At 33.2% G+C, this 20,415-nt stretch overlaps 2 protein-coding genes and 1 long non-coding RNA gene across 8 annotated transcripts; 2 read left to right on the forward strand and 1 right to left on the reverse strand.

Moving 5' to 3' along the window:
* Window positions 1–152: 152 nt before the first annotated feature.
* On the forward strand, window positions 153–3,088 carry LOC122399192 (E3 ubiquitin-protein ligase RNF34). Of its 4 annotated transcripts, none has more exons than XM_043399679.1 (7): window positions 153–190; window positions 322–440; window positions 512–704; window positions 930–1,026; window positions 1,300–1,630; window positions 1,730–1,910; window positions 1,994–3,087. In XM_043399679.1, the coding sequence occupies exons 2-7, from the start codon at window positions 393–395 to the stop codon at window positions 2,164–2,166; spliced, it is 1,023 nt and encodes a 340-aa protein (XP_043255614.1). In that variant the 5' UTR covers window positions 153–190; window positions 322–392; the 3' UTR covers window positions 2,167–3,087. The 4 variants fall into 4 exon arrangements, with proteins under 4 accessions (XP_043255614.1, XP_043255615.1, XP_043255616.1 ...); XM_043399680.1 differs by having other exon boundaries at window positions 161–190; window positions 357–440; XM_043399681.1 differs by lacking the exon at window positions 153–190 and having other exon boundaries at window positions 205–440; window positions 1,306–1,630; window positions 1,994–3,088.
* A 2,691-nt stretch (window positions 3,089–5,779) lies between these two features.
* Window positions 5,780–7,280, forward strand: LOC122399194. The gene is made up of 3 exons (XR_006259250.1): window positions 5,780–5,903; window positions 6,378–6,757; window positions 6,828–7,280. It is a non-coding gene; the product is annotated as an uncharacterized LOC122399194 (long non-coding RNA).
* An 8,609-nt stretch (window positions 7,281–15,889) lies between these two features.
* Window positions 15,890–20,318, reverse strand: LOC122399189 (FACT complex subunit Ssrp1). 3 transcript variants are annotated; one of them, XM_043399674.1, is made up of 15 exons: window positions 20,039–20,316; window positions 19,777–19,962; window positions 19,427–19,642; window positions 18,995–19,170; window positions 18,789–18,924; window positions 18,608–18,711; window positions 18,390–18,518; window positions 17,857–18,148; window positions 17,602–17,760; window positions 17,387–17,521; window positions 17,110–17,301; window positions 16,779–17,003; window positions 16,557–16,634; window positions 16,191–16,265; window positions 15,890–16,025 (listed from the first exon to the last, which is right to left on the reverse strand). In XM_043399674.1, the coding sequence occupies exons 1-15, from the start codon at window positions 20,087–20,089 to the stop codon at window positions 15,903–15,905; spliced, it is 2,277 nt and encodes a 758-aa protein (XP_043255609.1). In that variant the 5' UTR covers window positions 20,090–20,316; the 3' UTR covers window positions 15,890–15,902. The 3 variants fall into 3 exon arrangements, with proteins under 3 accessions (XP_043255609.1, XP_043255611.1, XP_043255610.1); XM_043399676.1 differs by lacking the exon at window positions 16,557–16,634 and having other exon boundaries at window positions 20,039–20,318; XM_043399675.1 differs by lacking the exon at window positions 16,191–16,265 and having other exon boundaries at window positions 20,039–20,315.
* Window positions 20,319–20,415: the final 97 nt, after the last annotated feature.

The following is a 20,415-nucleotide window of genomic DNA, read 5'->3' on the forward strand; positions in this document are numbered from 1 at the left end:
TAATTGAACAAAACCGTTGACTATTATTGCAAAAATAAAGTACATACAACTTACGTTAACATTGAGATTAATTTTTACGGTGTAGTAATTTGCGATTAAATTCGTCGTGAATCATATAGTTGCGCCATCTCTGATAAAATTTTAGGGAGGGTATTCATCTCCATTTTGGTTTATAATGTCATTGTATTAGGTGGGTAGTGAGATAATTTAAATAGAGCGAAATACGTCAATTCTAATTAATATTTCTCAGCCTTTTCCTTTTTATAATATACCATTGTATTAATATTTATAACGTGTACGGTGTGTATTTTCATGATTCAGTGTAAACCTAACCTTTGAACTTTTGTTTAACGAAGACCGTTTGCGTTATCGCATTATTCGTACAAAACGGCATGGCTTGCGAAGCATGTAACGTAAAATTCAATTTTTTCACACGAAAGGTGAGAACCATGATAGAATACGTATCTTTGTCGCCAAAAATTATTCTATTTCTATTGTGTTGTCCATCCAGAAACAATGTACAGATTGTTCGAGGTATTTTTGTTCCGCATGTGTGATCAAACGACTGCATAAGACCTTAAACTGCACCAGTTGTGGTATATTATCGCAAAGACCTTTGATGCGAAACCAAATTATGCAAATGCGCTCTAAAGATTTGCTGAGATATCTGTTGGGGAACAAGGTATCCATCAAAGGGTGCATCGGTATGTATACGATATTAAGCATGTTTTTGGAGTTCTAACATTATAATATAATCTGTGTACTCTGTAAAAATGTAATCGTTTTGTTCTACAAAGAATTTTTAACCCTTTTGATACTACTGGCGACCTGTAACCATCCGTCGTTACTATTCCCGCTTCAAAAGGGTTAAAGATTATTGTTTAATTAATGCAGGACCTCGAAAATATTTTTAACTCTTTTGCTTCCAGAAAAAGAAGATTTAATAGAACTAGTGATGATATTTGCTAATGGTAATAGCGATTATAAAAATATAGAAATCCCAGAGAACACAAGGGCACAGAACATGTACGTTGTATTTTATTATGTAGCAAATGTAAGCAGAGATATTACAAATAGAAACTTGCAAACTTTTTCTCGATTAATCTCGATACTCTTGAGAATTAAGAAAATATACACGGACGGTGCACGTTACGTTGTAAAGTTTTAGCTGGTTAGAAATGTTAATATTGTAAATTCTGTGCCAGTGGTTTAATATAGCGTGTTGTTACAATTACAGTTAAAAAATCCTTACACGTATATTTTAAATAGAAACTGTAAAAGCATTCTATAATGATTTAGTTTCAGTAGTAGCTCTGCTTCGAGCCAACTAGTAGACATAGAAGACGAACACACCTATGAACCTTGTACTCGAGAGCATGAACATGAACCTTGTGCTCAGGAACATGAGCCTAGCGTTCAGGAACCTGAACCTTATGCTCAAGAACATGAACCTTATGATCAAGGGCAAGAAACTAGTAGTATGAGGATCGATCAAGATGAAATTATAGATATTTCTGAAAGTACTTCTAGTCCAAACGAGGAACCAGAGCCTGTTATCTCAGAAGAAGTTGAAATTTCAGAAATTTCCAGCACACAGCACCATTCTGATACATTTACAAATATTCCTATGGTAAAAAAATAACTAATTAGAATGCGGGCTATTTGTCTACGAGGTATTATAATTTCATGAAACAAAAGTATCTATATCAGCTTTCTTTTTTCCATACAGTGGTCAGACCATGTAAAGCTATCCGATATAAATAATTTATCGGAATTGGAATATTTATCTGTAAAGCAATTAAAAAATTTGTTAAGTATAAATCGTGTAGACTATAAAGGTTGCGTAGAAAGACGCGAACTGTTGGACAGAGCGTCCAGATTATGGCAAGAACATAAACAGTCGAAAACAGGTATGATCTGTTTTACACAAAATACATTTATTTATTTCGATATTTAAGTAGGAAGAAATTGTAACTGTATATTTTATTGACAGCCAAGGAAATATTGGATGAAAATCTTTGCAAAATCTGTTGGGATGAACCGGTCGAATGTGTGATTTTGGAATGCGGCCATATAGCATGCTGTCTGAATTGTGGCAAACAAATGTCCGAATGTCCAATATGTAAACAATACATAGTGCGGGTGGTACGATTTTTCAAAGTTTAACGAAAATTCAAGAACTCATAACATTGTTATGCCAATCAGTGTTTCAAGCGAGAAATCAAAAGGGAAACGAACACAAGTTTTAATTTTATTGTACTTGTGCCGAAATACTTTCGATAAAAAAAGTGTGATTGGCACATTTTATCTAAACTATAGATTACAGTATATTTCTTCGGTCTCAAAACAACCGTAACTATATCTAGTTTTTAATATTGAAGTACATAAGTTCAAGAACTGAATATTAATATCGATGTTCGGAGTATATTTTAATGGTTCACGGATCCAACATTCGGTTTAAGAAAATTATATTGTGACGTGCTATTATGACGCGAAAGATTAAATTCGTTACTGCGTCTCGTTAATTAATTTCTTATACGTTCTTTGATATATTATTTGTCGTTTATAACGTGTCACGAATATTCATGTTGTTATTGATTCTATAAATATAGATGTTACGTGATTTATAAATTTTGGAAACGTAATTGATACTGGTTAAAGCATATGGGTATAAGCCTCAACCAGTATCGATTGTCAAAACTTGGGCTGTGAAGGCCACAAATATCTTATTCTGTAAACATATTTTTTGTAAATACAATAACTATTTGTTGATAAGTCACAATTAATAGATTGACAATCGTGACTTGGAAAGTAAGGAGAGAAGATGTTTAAACATTTATGGAGTAGGTAGGTGAATCAGATGCGTACTGCAGATAATATGCAAATGAAGAAACATCTTGAATCGCTCCAAATGTTCAACTGTCTTTGGACACTTAAAAAAAAATTTGTTGTCTCAAATTTTCCATACAAGTACACTGAATCGATTCTGTATACAATTTCTGTATAATTTTCATTTTTATGCAGAAAGCTGTAAACTTCCATGTGAATAAGAATGTTTATAAAAGAAAACAAGAAAAAAAAAGACATAATTTTATTGCCTTAAGTAGTTCACAACAATAATGGAACAAATAATAAATAAGAAAAATGCAGTTAGGTATTTTTATTCGATCGAGATGAAAATCGAGATGAACTTCCTCAGCGTCCGACGGAGTGGAGGGGAAAGCCGACACACGCATGAAATTTCAAGCGAACATTTCTGTATCTTTAAAACATTATAACTTCTGAACGGACTGGAGGATTTTAATGTTTCAAATTGCAAACAACGCGTATTTTGGTGAAGAATATGTAGAAATTCTAAGAATATTCGAAAAGTTGTTCCTTAACGTCGTAAAGTGACAAATTGCTCAGAAAAATTGTCAATTTTCAAACGATCATAACTTTTACAATAGTAAAACTTATATCATTGAAATTTTTTCTAGAAGTTGAGCTCATGAATACCTAGAAAAAAGTATTAGACAACATTTCATTTTGATTTCGATTAAAACTGAAATTTATATTGTTTTAAATTCGCAGCCATTAGCTCGGTGTTACCCATAATGAAGAAGTTCTTCTTGAAAGGTAACACCGATTACCAGGTCTCACCACGAGGAGGTTGCTGCGATTGGAGACCCAAAGTGAGATCGATGGAACAAAGTTCGATCGACCTTCCTTTTTACACACTTAGAAACTAGATTACGCAAAAAAAAAGATGCCAAGTAATTACTTTTCTAAAACAAAGGAGGAAGGTAAATTGCGGGAGACGCGACACGACGAAACGCGACACAATACTGCGCAGTGCAGTAGGAACATGAGGTGCGACACGTACCGAATAGCGGGTCAAAAGGGGCAGCTCGTTACCTCTTAGCAAGTCCAATTGAAGGGGAGGAGAATCGACGCACCAGACACGGGTTCCCCATTTCTCCAACGCGTCCTGCTGGGAGCCCGTAGGACCCAACCCGGGACGTCTTACACAGGAGAGAGATCCTGAGTCGGGGCTACCGCAGACAGGAACAGGTCCCCTCTACGGCCGATGACTCTTTCCCTAGAATTGTCTCACCAGAGGACGGCAACCGACCCTTCGAACCATCTAAACGGCCGATCACTTGCTTTTTACATCAAAGCAGCGGTGACCGGAGCTAGAAACGGGGAAACGAGACTGGAAAATAAGCTATTAATTAATTCATTACTTGGCAATCTACGCAGTAAATAAAATAATATACAATGTAAATTGAAAATTAACGTCGTAGGTGGAATTGAGAATTAATGTGAATTAATGAAATATAGGAAACATCGGAAAAACAAGGAAAAGAAGGAAAAAGAAAAATTCGACGTTAATTTTTACATTCGCGCTGCGCCTTAAAATTAATCGCTTACGTGTAAATCCCGATGAATCCGACGTCATCTATTGATCTCCTCCTCCTCCTAGAAATTGATCTGGTAAAAAACTGAAATAAAAATTAGTAGTTATGTGTACATGTAGACAAATAATAAAACCTAAATAACAAATTAGTTTGAAATAAGGAATTGGAACAATCCAACGAAGTAAATTAACGAAACGAATCATTCGAAAAAAAAGAAACCAACGATGTGTACTTTGAATTATAGATTAATTTTGAAAATTAAAAAAACCAACGAAGCGCAAGACGAATAACAAAATAAATCGTAAAAGAACAAACCAACGATGAAAGCGAGACGAAGATAGAATAGAATAAATTGAAAAATATCAACCCAACGATGTAATGAATATAGATAAAACTAGATGAACGAAGAACCCAAATATGAAAATACCTATATACATAAAAATGCAGAAAAACACAATATTTTCATTAGTTATATTAATATTAATTGTATCTATACCAAAACCAAAGGGTGATCCTTCCTTCCTGGTCAGCATCGCAGAAGATATCTGAAACAGAAAACAAAAACGCGTGACAGTACCCCCGGCGGCTCCAGGAGTACTGAAAAGAGTTGCCCAGCTGTGTCCACTTTTATGCAGTCAAGCCAAAGAATCAACGAGCCAATCAGCAGCCAGTCCGCTGGGGGCGACCATCGTCCGTCCTCCTTGAAACGTTATAAGAGCCCCCTGAGGCCCTCGCGCGGGAGTTATCTCCCAACCACCAAGCAAGACAGACCGCATCGAGATGAAGAATTTAATTGAAGATTTACATTCGATCAAAATCGAAGATGGCGGCCAAGAAGATGTTTCAAGAGCAGCGGCCAAGGGACAAAACCGGTCTTTTTAAAGACCAAGAAAATCTCATTTGTGGGAACAACTTATGCAATGAACTGAACAACTTTTATATTTAACAACTCAGAGACACTTTACATCTCTGTTTTGTAACAACTTTTATATTTAACAATTCAGAGACACTTTACATCTCTGTTTTGTAACAACTTTTATATTTAACAACTCAGAGACACTTTACATCTCTGTTTTGTAACAACTTTTATATTTAACAACTCAGAGACACTTTACATCTCTGTTTTGTAACAACTTTTATATTTAACAACTCAGAGACACTTTACATCTCTGTTTTGTAACAACTTTTATATTTAACAACTCAGAGACACTTTACATCTCTGTTATGGAACAAGTTATGCAATAAAACTGAACATGGTATATTTGCCTATATGTATAGGAAGGAAATTCGTCGTTAGTATTGTCGCCCGTCAATGCACTTAATTATGCAAGATCAGTATACTATCTAATTTTATTTTTTATTATACCGGTTTGTAATATCGTAAAGATCAATGCAAAAACATTATGCACAGCTCTTGTATTTCTTTGATTTATCCAAGTAGTCAAAGTATAATATTTAACAAACTTTTGATTCAAATAAAACAACGAAAGACACAAAATTTGTGTAAGTATCTGTTACATGCAACCTATGTATAAATGCATAATAACTAATATTGATATACGCATAACGAACTTAGTTTGTGATATGAAACATTAAGAAAAGTGTAAATTAATAAATAGGTTTCAAATGGGTATTCCAGGTTTAACAATTTTCATAAACAATCGTTCAGATCGTTATTTGGAATATTTCGAGCCACGTGATACGTATTTAGTTATTTAGCTGTCAAATATATAATTCGTACAAGTGCAACTGTGTGTTTGGCGGTGATTACGATAAGATAAATACGCTCAACGAGTATCGGATTTTTTTGACGTTTTGTTAAAGTGCAATGTAGTACCATTAGTTTTGATCGATGGCGGTTGCAAGGATAAGAAACTGCAAACAGTTATATCTAGAACTAAAGAAAAGATTCGTACAGCATCATCTTTTTCTCCGATCTGTCAACAGAAAATGAAATTTTTTCCTTTACATATTTAGGAAGTTTTCAAAGATGTTACGAGAAAGAAGAATATTCGTCATGTGCAATGCTTATTCGAAACTGATAATGCTATAGCTACTGTAGCAAGGATATTGAATTGTCCTGTATCGAGTTATGATTCAGATTTTTATGTGTTTAGGACATTGTACATACCATTTGATACATTGGACAATTACCATTAGCTGCAATATTACTAGGCAATGATTATGTAAAACGTGGTACATTTAGAAACATCTTTCATTATTTAAAGTTACGACGAATAACAAGAAAAAGGTAAAGTAATCGACAGTATTGTATAGAAGCAACTTTACAATGGTTGAGCGGATTTTACATCTTGGACAAAGCAGTCATTGGAATACTATGTAGATCACCTAGAACCGTAAGACAAAAAATGGCTATACAAATGCATCTACAGAAATACTTGCTTACTTCCATTGGGGTTTTCACAGGAATATGCAGCTCGTGCCACAACACATTCCATAAACAGAATTTTTAAATTTGATGCAGATGTTAATAGTCTAATGTACATGGAAGAAACTGATAAAAATGGAGACTGAATCATCCGAAGAGGAAGAAGAAGAGGAAGAAAACGAAGTTGAAATATTAGACATGCTTAAAGGGGTCAGAATCTGCTACCACTAATGCACTAGCTAATGTACCTAATTTGTTTGTAGATGAATTTCTTATGGGCAATTATCCTGCATATTTTATGGACTTGTTGGCTCGACGTTTATATATTTGTCCTGTACAAATAGAGAATTATTCCTATCCATTGAGCAATGTAATAAGTTTAAAAATTATTAGAGTTATATATGCATTTCTGCAATCAGGAATGAATAGAAGGAGAGGTTTTATGAAATACATGATGAGAGACTGTAATAAAAAGCTTAAATGTTACGAACCAGAAGGCACTGATACTAAATTTTCTTCCCCATTACTGTCCTTATCTAATCTTAGAGAAGTACCATTAACGAGTCCAGGATTAAAAAATAATGTACGAACATGCGTCATTGATTTTTCATTACCATTTGAATTTAAATTCAAGTTATCTAGACACAAATATATAAGCAAAGCTCATAATGAATGAAAAATTGACAAGTAAATACACGTTTCAAGACCCCCTGATCATGTTTGACATAAAACAATACTTTGAAATTAAATCGTTTGAATATAGTTTATCAAGTAAGACTTTCGAAATTATTTTCAAACGATTTATTTTCTAATTGTTCTACTATTTCAAATAATAATTTTTTGATCTTATAGCAAAGAACGTTTACGTAATATCAATTCAATAAATTCAATTTGTATTTGTATATTTTTCGCCTATATAGGCAAAAATATACCATGTTCAGTTTTATTACATAAGTTGTTCCAAAACAGAGATGTAAAAAGTCTCTGAGTTGTTAAATAGAAAAGTTGTTCCAAAACAGAGATGTAAAAAGTCTCCGAGTTGTTAAATAGAAAAGTTGTTCAGTTTAGTGGTTCCCACAAATGAGATTTTCTTGGTCTTTAAAAAGACCGGTTTGTCCTTTGGCCGCTGCTCGTGAACCATCTTCTTTGGCCATCTTCGATTTTGATTGAATGGAAATCTTCAATTAAATTCTTCATCTCGATACGGTCCATCTTGCTTGGTGGTTGGGAGATAACTCGCCGATGAACGCCTCAGGGGGCTCTTATATCCTAGGAGCACGGACCCTCACGAGTGACCGAGCGACATCTGTGCAATTTCGATACACGAATTTTTCACAAATTGTCCCTCAACATAAAATTAAAGAATCATTATTTCGATAATGAAATATTTATAGGTATATATAAAGCATTTCTACATATTCTCCATCGAAACACGCGTTGTTTGCAACTTGAAACATTAAGATCCTTCAATCCGTTCAAAAGTTATAAATGTTTTAAACATACGCATGAAATTTCAAGCGAACATTTCTGCATCTTTAAAATATTATAACTTTTGAACGGATTGAAGGATATGATGAGAATATGTAGAAATTGAATATTGAACAACTCAGAGACTGAACATCTCTGTTATGGAACAACTTTTATATTTAACAATTCACAGGCACTTTACATCTCTGTTTTGTAACAACTTTTATATTTAACAACTCAGAGACACTTTACATCTCTGTTTTGTAACCACTTTTATATTTAACAACTCAGAGACACTTTACATCTCTGTTTTGTAACCACTTTTATATTTAACAACTCAGAGACACTTTACATCTCTGTTTTGTAACCACTTTTATATTTAACAATTCACAGACACTTTACATCTCTGTTATGGCACAAGTTATGCAATAAAACTGAACATGGTATACATATTTGCCTATATGTATAGGAAGGAAATTCGTCGTTAGTATTGTCGCCAGACAATGCACTTAATTATGCAAGATCAGTATACTATCTAATTTTATTTAATCAAAACTAATGGTACTACATTGCACTTTATCAAATCGTAAAAAAAATCCGATACTCGTTGAGCGTATTTATCGTAATCACCGGCAAAAACACAATTGCACTTGTACGAAATATATATTTGACAGCTAAATAACTAAATACGTATCACGTAGCTCGAAATATTCCAAATAACGATCTGAACGATTGTTTATGAAAGTTATTAAACCTGGAATACCCATTTTGAAACCTATTTATTAATTTACACTTTTCTTAATGTTTCATAGCACAAACTAAATTCGTTATGCGCATATCAATATTAGTTATTATGCATTTATACATAGGTTGCATGTAACAGGTACTTACACAAATTTTGTGTCTTTCGTTGTTTTATTTGAATCAAAAGTTTGTTAAATATTATCGTTTGACTACTTGGATAAATCAAAGAAATACAAGAGCCGTGCATAATGTTTTTGCATTGATCTTTACGATATTACAAACCGGTATAATAAAAAATAAAATTAGATAGTATACTGATCTTGCATAATTAAGTGCATTGTCTGGCGACAAACTAACGACGAATTTCCTTCCTATACATATAGGCAAATATGTATACCATGTTCAGTTTTATTGCATAACTTGTGCCATAACAGAGATGTAAAGTGTCTGTGAATTGTTAAATATAAAAGTGGTTACAAAACAGAGATGTAAAGTGTCTCTGAGTTGTTAAATATAAAAGTTGTTACAAAACAGAGATGTAAAGTGTCTGTGAATTGTTAAATATAAAAGTGGTTACAAAACAGAGATGTAAAGTGTCTGTGAATTGTTAAATATAAAAGTTGTTCCATAACAGAGATGTTCAGTCTCTGAGTTGTTCAATATTCAATTTCTACATATTCTCATCATATCCTTCAATTCGTTCAAAAGTTATAATATTTTAAAGATGCAGAAATGTTCGCTTGAAATTTCATGCGTATGTTTAAAACATTTATAACTTTTGAACGGATTGAAGGATCTTAATGTTTCAAGTTGCAAACAACGCGTGTTTCGATGGAGAATATGTAGAAATGCTTTATATATACCTATAAATATTTCATTATCGAAATAATGATTCTTTAATTTTATGTTGAGGGACAATTTGTGAAAAATTCGTGTATCGAAATTGCACAGATGTCGCTCGGTCACTCGTGAGGGTCCGTGCTCCTAGGATATAAGAGCCCCCTGAGGCGTTCATCGGCGAGTTATCTCCCAACCACCAAGCAAGACGGACCGTATCGAGATGAAGAATTTAATTGAAGATTTCCATTCAATCAAAATCGAAGATGGCCAAAGAAGATGGTTCACGAGCAGCGGCCAAAGGACAAATCGGTCTTTTTAAAGACCAAGAAAATCTCATTTGTGGGAACCGCTAAACTGAACAACTTTTATATTTAACAACTCGGAGACTTTTTACATCTCTGTTTTGGAACAACTTATGTAATAAAACTGAACATGGTATATTTGCCTGTATAGGCGAAAAATATACAAATACAAATTGAATTTATTGAATTGATATTAAGTAAACGTTCTTTGGTATAAGATCAAAAAATTATTATTTGAAATAGTAGAACAATTAGAAAATAAATCGTTTGAAAATAATTTCGAAGGTCTTACTCGATAAACTATATTCAAACGATTTATTTCCAAAGTATTGTTTTAAGTCAAACATGATCAGAGGGTCTTGAAACGTGTATTTACGTGTCAATTTTTCATTCATTATGAGCTTTGCTTATATATTTGTGTCTAGATAACATGAATTTAAATTCAAATGGTAATGAAAAATCAATGACGCATGTTCGTACATTATTTTTTAATCCTGGACTCGTTAATGGTACTTCTCTAAGATTAGATAAGGACAGTAATGGGGAAGAAAATTTAGTGTCAGTGCCTTCTGGTTCGTAACATTTAAGCTTTTTATTACAGTCTCTCATCATGTATTTCATAAAACCTCTCCTTCTATTCATTCCTGATTGCAGAAATGCATATATAACTCTAATAATTTTTAAACTTATTACATTGCTCAATGGATAGGAATAATCCTGTATTTGTACAGGACAAATATATAAACGTCGAACCAACAAGTCCATAAAATATGCAGGATATTGCCCATAAGAAATTCATCTACAAACAAATTAGGTACATTAGCTAGTGCATTAGTGGTAGCAGATTCTGACCCCTTTAAGCATGTCTAATATTTCAACTTCGTTTTCTTCCTCTTCTTCTTCCTCTTCGGATGATTCAGTCTCCATTTTTATCAGTTTCTTCCATGTACATTAGACTATTAACATCTGCATCAAATTTAAAAATTCTGTTTATGGAATGTGTTGTGGCACGAGCTGCATATTCCTGTGAAAACCCCAATGGAAGTAAGCAAGTATTTCTGTAGATGCATTTGTATAGCCATTTTTTGTCTTACGGTTCTAGGTGATCTACATAGTATTCCAATGACTGCTTTGTCCAAGATGTAAAATCCGCTCAACCATTGTAAAGTTGCTTCTATACAATACTGTCGATTACTTTACCTTTTTCTTGTTATTCGTCGTAACTTTAAATAATGAAAGATGTTTCTAAATGTACCACGTTTTACATAATCATTGCCTAGTAATATTGCAGCTAATGGTAATTGTCCAATGTATCAAATGGTATGTACAATGTCCTAAACACATAAAAATCTGAATCATAACTCGATACAGGACAATTCAATATCCTTGCTACAGTAGCTATAGCATTATCAGTTTCGAATAAGCATTGCACATGACGAATATTCTTCTTTCTCGTAACATCTTTGAAAACTTCCTAAATATGTAAAGGAAAAAATTTCATTTTCTGTTGACAGATCGGAGAAAAAGATGATGCTGTACGAATCTTTTCTTTAGTTCTAGATATAACTGTTTGCAGTTTCTTATCCTTGCAACCGCCATCGATCAAAACTAATGGTACTACATTGCACTTTAACAAAACGTCAAAAAAATCCGATACTCGTTGAGCGTATTTATCTTATCGTAATCACCGCCAAACACACAGTTGCACTTGTACGAATTATATATTTGACAGCTAAATAACTAAATACGTATCACGTGGCTCGAAATATTCCAAATAACGATCTGAACGATTGTTTATGAAAATTGTTAAACCTGGAATACCCATTTTGAAACCTATTTATTAATTTACACTTTTCTTAATGTTTCATATCACAAACTAAGTTCGTTATGCGTATATCAATATTAGTTATTATGCATTTATACATAGGTTGCATGTAACAGATACTTACACAAATTTTGTGTCTTTCGTTGTTTTATTTGAATCAAAAGTTTGTTAAATATTATACTTTGACTACTTGGATAAATCAAAGAAATACAAGAGCTGTGCATAATGTTTTTGCATTGATCTTTACGATATTACAAACCGGTATAATAAAAAATAAAATTAGATAGTATACTGATCTTGCATAATTAAGTGCATTGACGGGCGACAATACTAACGACGAATTTCCTTCCTATACATATAGGCAAATATACCATGTTCAGTTTTATTGCATAACTTGTTCCATAACAGAGATGTAAAGTGTCTCTGAGTTGTTAAATATAAAAGTTGTTACAAAACAGAGATGTAAAGTGTCTGTGAATTGTTAAATATAAAAGTCGTTACAAAACAGAAATGTAAAGTGTCTCTGAGTTGTTAAATATAAAAGTTGTTACAAAACAGAGATGTAAAGTGTCTCTGAATTGTTAAATATAAAAGTTGTTACAAAACAGAGATGTAAAGAGTCTCTGAGTTGTTAAATATAAAAGTTGTTACAAAACAGAGATGTAAAGAGTCTCTGAGTTGTTAAATATAAAAGTTTTTACAAAACAGAGATGTAAAGTGTCTCTGAATTGTTAAATATAAAAGTTGTTACAAAACAGAGATGTAAAGTGTCTCTGAGTTGTTAAATATAAAAGTTGTTCAGTTCATTGCATAAGTTGTTCCCACAAATGAGATTTTCTTGGTCTTTAAAAAGACCGGTTTTGTCCCTTGGCCGCTGCTCTTGAAACATCTTCTTGGCCGCCATCTTCGATTTTGATCGAATGTAAATCTTCAATTAAATTCTTCATCTCGATGCGGTCTGTCTTGCTTGGTGGTTGGGAGATAACTCCCGCGCGAGGGCCTCAGGGGGCTCTTATAACGTTTCAAGGAGGACGGACGATGGTCGCCCCCAGCGGACTGGCTGCTGATTGGCTCGTTGATTCTTTGGCTTGACTGCATAAAAGTGGACACAGCTGGGCAACTCTTTTCAGTACTCCTGGAGCCGCCGGGGGTACTGTCACGCGTTTTTGTTTTCTGTTTCAGATATCTTCTGCGATGCTGACCAGGAAGGAAGGATCACCCTTTGGTTTTGGTATAGATACAATTAATATTAATATAACTAATGAAAATATTGTGTTTTTCTGCATTTTTATGTATATAGGTATTTTCATATTTGGGTTCTTCGTTCATCTAGTTTTATCTATATTCATTACATCGTTGGGTTGATATTTTTCAATTTATTCTATTCTATCTTCGTCTCGCTTTCATCGTTGGTTTGTTCTTTTACGATTTATTTTGTTATTCGTCTTGCGCTTCGTTGGTTTTTTAATTTTCAAAATTAATCTATAATTCAAAGTACACATCGTTGGTTTCTTTTTTTTCGAATGATTCGTTTCGTTAATTTACTTCGTTGGATTGTTCCAATTCCTTATTTCAAACTAATTTGTTATTTAGGTTTTATTATTTGTCTACATGTACACATAACTACTAATTTTTATTTCAGTTTTTTACCAGATCAATTTCTAGGAGGAGGAGGAGATCAATAGATGACGTCGGATTCATCGGGATTTACACGTAAGCGATTAATTTTAAGGCGCAGCGCGAATGTAAAAATTAACGTCGAATTTTTCTTTTTCCTTCTTTTCCTTGTTTTTTCCGATGTTTCCTATATTTCATTAATTCACATTAATTCTCAATTCCACCTACGACGTTAATTTTCAATTTACATTGTATATTATTTTATTTACTGCGTAGATTGCCAAGTAATGAATTAATTAATAGCTTATTTTCCAGTCTCGTTTCCCCGTTTCTAGCTCCGGTCACCGCTGCTTTGATGTAAAAAGCAAGTGATCGGCCGTTTAGATGGTTCGAAGGGTCGGTTGCCGTCCTCTGGTGAGACAATTCTAGGGAAAGAGTCATCGGCCGTAGAGGGGACCTGTTCCTGTCTGCGGTAGCCCCGACTCAGGATCTCTCTCCTGTGTAAGACGTCCCGGGTTGGGTCCTACGGGCTCCCAGCAGGACGCGTTGGAGAAATGGGGAACCCGTGTCTGGTGCGTCGATTCTCCTCCCCTTCAATTGGACTTGCTAAGAGGTAACGAGCTGCCCCTTTTGACCCGCTATTCGGTACGTGTCGCACCTCATGTTCCTACTGCACTGCGCAGTATTGTGTCGCGTTTCGTCGTGTCGCGTCTCCCGCAATTTACCTTCCTCCTTTGTTTTAGAAAAGTAATTACTTGGCATCTTTTTTTTTGCGTAATCTAGTTTCTAAGTGTGTAAAAAGGAAGGTCGATCGAACTTTGTTCCATCGATCTCACTTTGGGTCTCCAATCGCAGCAACCTCCTCGTGGTGAGACCTGGTAATCGGTGTTACCTTTCAAGAAGAACTTCTTCATTATGGGTAACACCGAGCTAATGGCTGCGAATTTAAAACAATATAAATTTCAGTTTTAATCGAAATCAAAATGAAATGTTGTCTAATACTTTTTTCTAGGTATTCATGAGCTCAACTTCTAGAAAAAATTTCAATGATATAAGTTTTACTATTGTAAAAGTTATGATCGTTTGAAAATTGACAATTTTTCTGAGCAATTTGTCACTTTACGACGTTAAGGAACAACTTTTCGAATATTCTTCGTATTCAACCCCCAAGCAAGACGGACCGTATCGAGATGAAGAATTTAATTGAAGATTTACATTCGATCAAAATCGAAGTTGGCGGCCAAGAAGATGTTTCACGAGCAGCGGCCAAGGGACAAAACCGGTCTTTTTAAAGACCAAGAAAATCTCATTTGTGGGAACAACTTATGCAATAAAACTGAACATGGTATATTTACCTATATAGGCGAAAAATATACAAATACAAATTGAATTTATTGAATTGATATTAAATAAACATTCTTTGCTATAAAATCAAATATACGCATGAGGAAATATTCACCGACCCAACCTCAAATAATCGATTACAACAAGAATATTTTTCTCACTAATCTTTAAACTAAACAGTTTAATTGTGTTGACATTTGTAACATTGCATAAAAATAATAATGTAGGCATCCTCCAAAATGTACGCATGAAATTTCAGGGCAACATTTCTAACCTCACATTATATTTTCGGAAAAGAATTTTTTTCTCGACAATGCGTAGGATTTCGGAAGTATGTCTATTGACCAAAAATGATTGTAATTGGCCCCTGCAACCAAAAATAATTTTTCCAAAATGATTTGAAATATTTTAATTTCGCCGAAAAATTTGTCTACCTATTCGAATTTTTTTCTCGAAAATGGGTAGGATTTCGAGGGTATGTCTATTGAAGAAAGATAATTGTAATTGATCCCCGCAACCGAAAATAATTTTTCCGGAACGATTTGAAAAAAATTTTTCAATGTCGAATCTTATATACGTAACATACTGTCATATGTAACATACAATCTAAATCAAAATGAAATGTTGTCTAATACTTTTTTCTAGGTATTCATGAGCTCAACTTCTAGAAAAAATCTCAATGAGATAAGTTATACTATTGTAAAAGTTATGATCGTTTGAAAATTGACAATTTTTCTGAGGATTTTGTCACTTTACGACGTTAAGGAACATTCAAATATGAAAGTTTTGTTTCAAACATTTTTCTCGAAAATATTTATTAAAAAACATCTTTAAATAAATACAAATCGAACAAATGTTACATATTTAATAGAATACAGTCTAGTAGCTTTCTTGAACAGTTTGAAGTTTCAAATATACTTTAATGCTTTCAGAAATTATTTCTTATATTCAGAAGTTTCAGTGTTTATTTGTAGTTAGTCACTATCCTTAGATTCTACATCACTAGATGGTGGAGTGCTTTCAATAGGTTCTTCTTCACTGCCCTCATCAGACTCGGTTTTTTTTGTTTTCTTTGTTACTTTGTCATCATTATCATCCTAAAAAAACAATTAAATCAATTACTAACAAACTTCATACAATTATTAACCAATTTTTTAATTAATAAAGTACTTTTCATTAACTAGACGTGCATAAACTATATTACATAGAGTTGAAATGTAAGTAAAGTTAACTGGTTTCAGAAAATATGATAATATTATTACCGCACTACGTTTATCTCCTTTTTTCTTTTCCTTATCTTCTTCACTATCTTCATCAGAACGTCGTTTTTCTAATTTCTGTAGATATTTAATAAATAAAACTAATTTCGTATCTTAAGAGCATTGTTTCACATTAGTTTGTACTATATATGCACTATTACAAATAATTGCTATACTTTAAATTCATCTCTGAATTATTTACTATCATAAACATGAACCAATCACTAACCAGCTTTATGTCATTATGAATCAATTTATGGATAAAAAATATACTTTTCATTAAATAAGACGCGCATAAAATATATTACTTTGAGTTGCAATGTAATTAAAGTTAACTCGTTTGAAAAAGCAAGATAATAATGTTATTACCGCGCTACGTTTGTCCCCTTTCTTCTTCTCCTCCTTTTCTTCTTCGCTGTCATCATCAGAGCGTTTTTTCCCTGATTTCTGTATAAATATTGAATAAATAAAACTAAGTGCATATGTAATACGTTTGATTCAAGTTAAAATAATAATTTTTCGTTTATCTAAATTTTTAACGTTAAGTATTGTTACTCATTAAATTCATCTTTGAATTATTTACTTTCGTACCTTGCTATTTTCATCGCTACTACTTTCATCTTCGCTAATATACTCTTTACTTTTGAAACTGCTTTTTGGTAGAAGTTTACTAGGAGATTCTTTCTTTATCTCTTTCTTTTTCTTATCAACTTTTTCTTTCTTATCGTTGGTTTGGCTACCTCCACCACTGGCTTTGTACTCTTTTATCGAAATTGCATACTCTTTTTTTGCCTTTGCTGCTTTTTCCTCCCATTCCTAAATGATAATTATAAATACAATTAAATGATAGTAAAAATTTCACGTATAACGAACAAATACAGCAATAATAAACAAAGAATAAGCGACTTATTTATACGCTTACAGATTTATCCTTTAGCTCTCTCCACATTTCTCCTCCTTTCTTGGCAATCTCTGTAACCGCAATTCCAGGATTATCTGCTTTAATTTTCTCTCGAGTACTATTCAACCAAATCATGAAAGCAGTTGGCGGTCTCTTGGGTTTATTCTCGTCCTTTTCTTTCTTTTGCTTTCTGGATTTTCTAGGCTTCTCTGACTATGGAAATTTGTTACTTTTTTAAACGATCTTTCGTATTAAAAATTTGATTACGATTCATTTTTACAAATTATACGATACTTACCACCGTTTTTGCAGATTTCGATTTCTTCTTCTCTTTCTTCTCTTTCTTTTGACTCTTTCCAGAAGCATCAGAATCATTTTCACTTTCCGAAGTATTGGGATTACTGTCATATTCCTCTGCCACGTCACTCTCATCCTAAATAGAAATATGTATTTCTTAAACACATAGGAAGCTAAGCAAAGTTCATTAACATTCTAATTATAATATAATCATACTTGATTAGGATTGAAATCTTCATCGGTAGATTCCTCTTCGGAATCCTGGTTATCTTCCGCAGCCCGTTCTTGTGCTTCGGCTTTAACTCTTGCCAAGTAAGCATCCGGTTCGTCTTCTTGGTCACTGTTTCCAAAGTCATTATCGTAACTCAATTTATCCTATCAGAAATATAAAAAAGACAATCGTTTTTAAAGATGATTTTGTAACAGTTATGAAATAAAATATTTTGTAAAGAGATCATTCACTATACTCACGCTCTTGCCTCTATTTTTAACACGGAGTTTCTTCGACGTAATAAAATCGAAAAGTTTTCCGTACTCTTCTTTTTCAATACTACTGAATGTGTGAACCACACCACTGGTCAATTCAATTTCAAAATCAAACGATCTGGTCGAGCCTCCACCGCGTGCAAAATTTACAGATGCTATTTCTTCAAAACGTATGTGAATCGGAGGTTTGTGAACATAAATGAAACCTCTTTCTAGAGGATATAAGTGACCTGCAGCTGCTTTGAAGGAACAACTGATTGCAAGTGCTCCAGAGTGACTAAAAATTTAAAATATAATAAAATTAAAACATCCTTGATATACCTACAGGATGTTTAGCGAGAGATGTCTGAAAACATTAAGGGAATGATTAGAGATGATGATTAAGGAGAAGTTACCTTTCAGATTTTCCAGAGAAAACTTTAAATGTAATTTTATCATTTAGAATCTCGTTTTAGTTTAGTAAATAGAATTATCCCTCAATGTTTCGAACATCTTATATATTTTACAAATAAATTTACCTCATGAAATTTCCCGGTCCAGTAATTTTCCTATTAATTATTACTTTCATTACCTTCCCCAACACCTCGTAAGTTGGTCCCGACAACTCTTTCGGCAATTTATCTTCATACTTTTCTTTCAATTCTTTCCTGTATAAAATAATCAAACATATAAATTACAATTTTATGTTTGAACTTTGTCAAACCTGAAATTTCTATTAGCTCTGTATTCAACATACTCGGAGAAAGGTAATTCAATAGATGTTTCTTCTTCTTGACTGAACAATAACACCAAGTAGTGATAACGAGTTTGACCCTGTTTGATAGGCGGATCTAAACTGACCTGGGAAAATATAAAACAATAATGTAAAAGTTAATAATCATCCTGAAAAAATGAGTGTATTTCACGCAATAATTTACCACAAAATACATCTGCCTGCTATCCTTGTGCGGTAGAAGGAAAAGCCTCAAAACTGTTGACATTGGAATTTTGTAATCGAAAGTTTTACCGTGCAATTGAAAGAATGACTGAAATATTTTGATATCGTAACGGCCACTAAAATAAAGAAAATTAAAATTAATTTTAACAGTTGACAACCATTTACAGATTAAATATAAATATGTACCGAGGTGTAAGACATTGAATTTCTCGAAATATAGCAATAGCATCTCCGCTGACGCTAATAACAGAAGCTTTGTCCATGACTTGTTGATGAAACGCTTCTACTGGATCCTGATCTACGCTGTCGCTAATTGGAATATGGAATCTCATTTCCATTAAACTTACGGGAGCATCGTCATTCTGGTAAAAAGTTATTATTGAAACTTTCATGTTAAGAGCCCTCACGCACGATGATATTTGTATGCGATATGCATATGAGATACATGTCGGAAACTTTGATCTCTGTATAGACTACGAAAATCGTCATTCGAATGTTCCTGTTGTCATATCTGGTATCCAGTCATACTTGTATCGCACACAAGTATCGTCGGGTTCTAATAGAAGCGATAATTATATGATTAGTACAGAAATTAAATCGTCGAATACGGAATTTTACCTGATGAAATTCCAGCGTAACTTCGTTCTTTCCAGTATTACATTGAGAAACATCATAAAGTGGAATTTCAAAAGCTGTATGATGACCAACGTCAAAACTTAAAACAGAACCATTGAACCTAGCTGTGCCCCAATTCCAACCTTTTAAACTGAGTTCTTTTTCTAACATATCTTTCTTGTAATTTTGTGCAAAGAATTTTGCAATCTTTTCCTGGTCCTGCAACAAAGTTTAGATTCAATAATAATTTAAATTATTAAATATCTTGTAACTGATTTCAACATATTTTAAATAGTTCAAACGCTTAATGTAGTTTACGCAGCTTAAAAAAACATTATTATAAAAATCCTTACTGTATCCTTGAAGCCACGAAACCTATGTAAAGTTCCATTCTTAAGAAATATCCGTAAACCCCAGGTACCTATGAATTTCTGATAATTTACCATTTCCATATCAGACGCTGAAATTTGTTCTACTTTGCCTGTCTTCTGATTTTTAAAAATTAGATGTTGATCGGTTAATTTCAATCGTCCAGGAGTCTACATATAAATGAAAATAATATGTGATATAAAAGTACATGTATTAATTATAAAATTTTATAAATAAGATATTTACCATAGCTCCTTTGACTTCTGCAATTACATCGGGATATTCTAAGAAATCCATCTTCGAATTCGTTTCAAAATTATTTCTTCACTATCTTCCTTTAGAGTCTAAAGACTAAACACATAACTTTGGAATCAACGTTCCTTTCCAGCCGCTTTTTCTTCAATATGAAAACAAAGAGAAGTTAGAATAAACCCAAGAGGTAAGTAAACTAAGTTATACTTTTCGTGTACTGCTGACTGCACAGCATGCAACAGCCCGTTTAATTTTTCCACCACTAGGAGAAACCTTGGTGAAGTTTTCATGAGGTTCCTGATGTAGACCGTAATGCGTTCTTAAATACGTAAAGGAGTACTTACATGTAGCAACCGTTCCAAGCGAAAACA

Source organism: Colletes gigas, unplaced genomic scaffold, assembly GCF_013123115.1.
Source record: "Colletes gigas isolate AHSC1104 unplaced genomic scaffold, ASM1312311v1 Colletes_gigas_Sc00012, whole genome shotgun sequence".
Classification (NCBI taxonomy): domain Eukaryota; kingdom Metazoa; phylum Arthropoda; class Insecta; order Hymenoptera; family Colletidae; genus Colletes; species Colletes gigas.

Excerpts from the sequence above, each read along its gene's own strand:
- LOC122399192 (XM_043399679.1), top strand. The coding sequence starts at position 393 with ATGGCTTGCGAAGCATGTAACGTAAAATTCAATTTTTTCACACGAAAG. Across the intron at positions 441-511 it reads TCAATTTTTTCACACGAAAG|AAACAATGTACAGATTGTTC; the intron begins GTGAGAACCATG and ends TTGTCCATCCAG. Across the intron at positions 1,631-1,729 it reads CATTTACAAATATTCCTATG|TGGTCAGACCATGTAAAGCT; the intron begins GTAAAAAAATAA and ends TTTTCCATACAG.
- LOC122399189 (XM_043399674.1), bottom strand. The coding sequence starts at position 20,089 with ATGGATTTCTTAGAATATCCCGATGTAATTGCAGAAGTCAAAGGAGCT. Across the intron at positions 18,149-18,389 it reads GGACCGGGAAATTTCATGAG|TCACTCTGGAGCACTTGCAA; the intron begins GTAAATTTATTT and ends TTAAATTTTTAG. Across the intron at positions 17,302-17,386 it reads CGAAATCTGCAAAAACGGTG|TCAGAGAAGCCTAGAAAATC; the intron begins GTAAGTATCGTA and ends AAATTTCCATAG.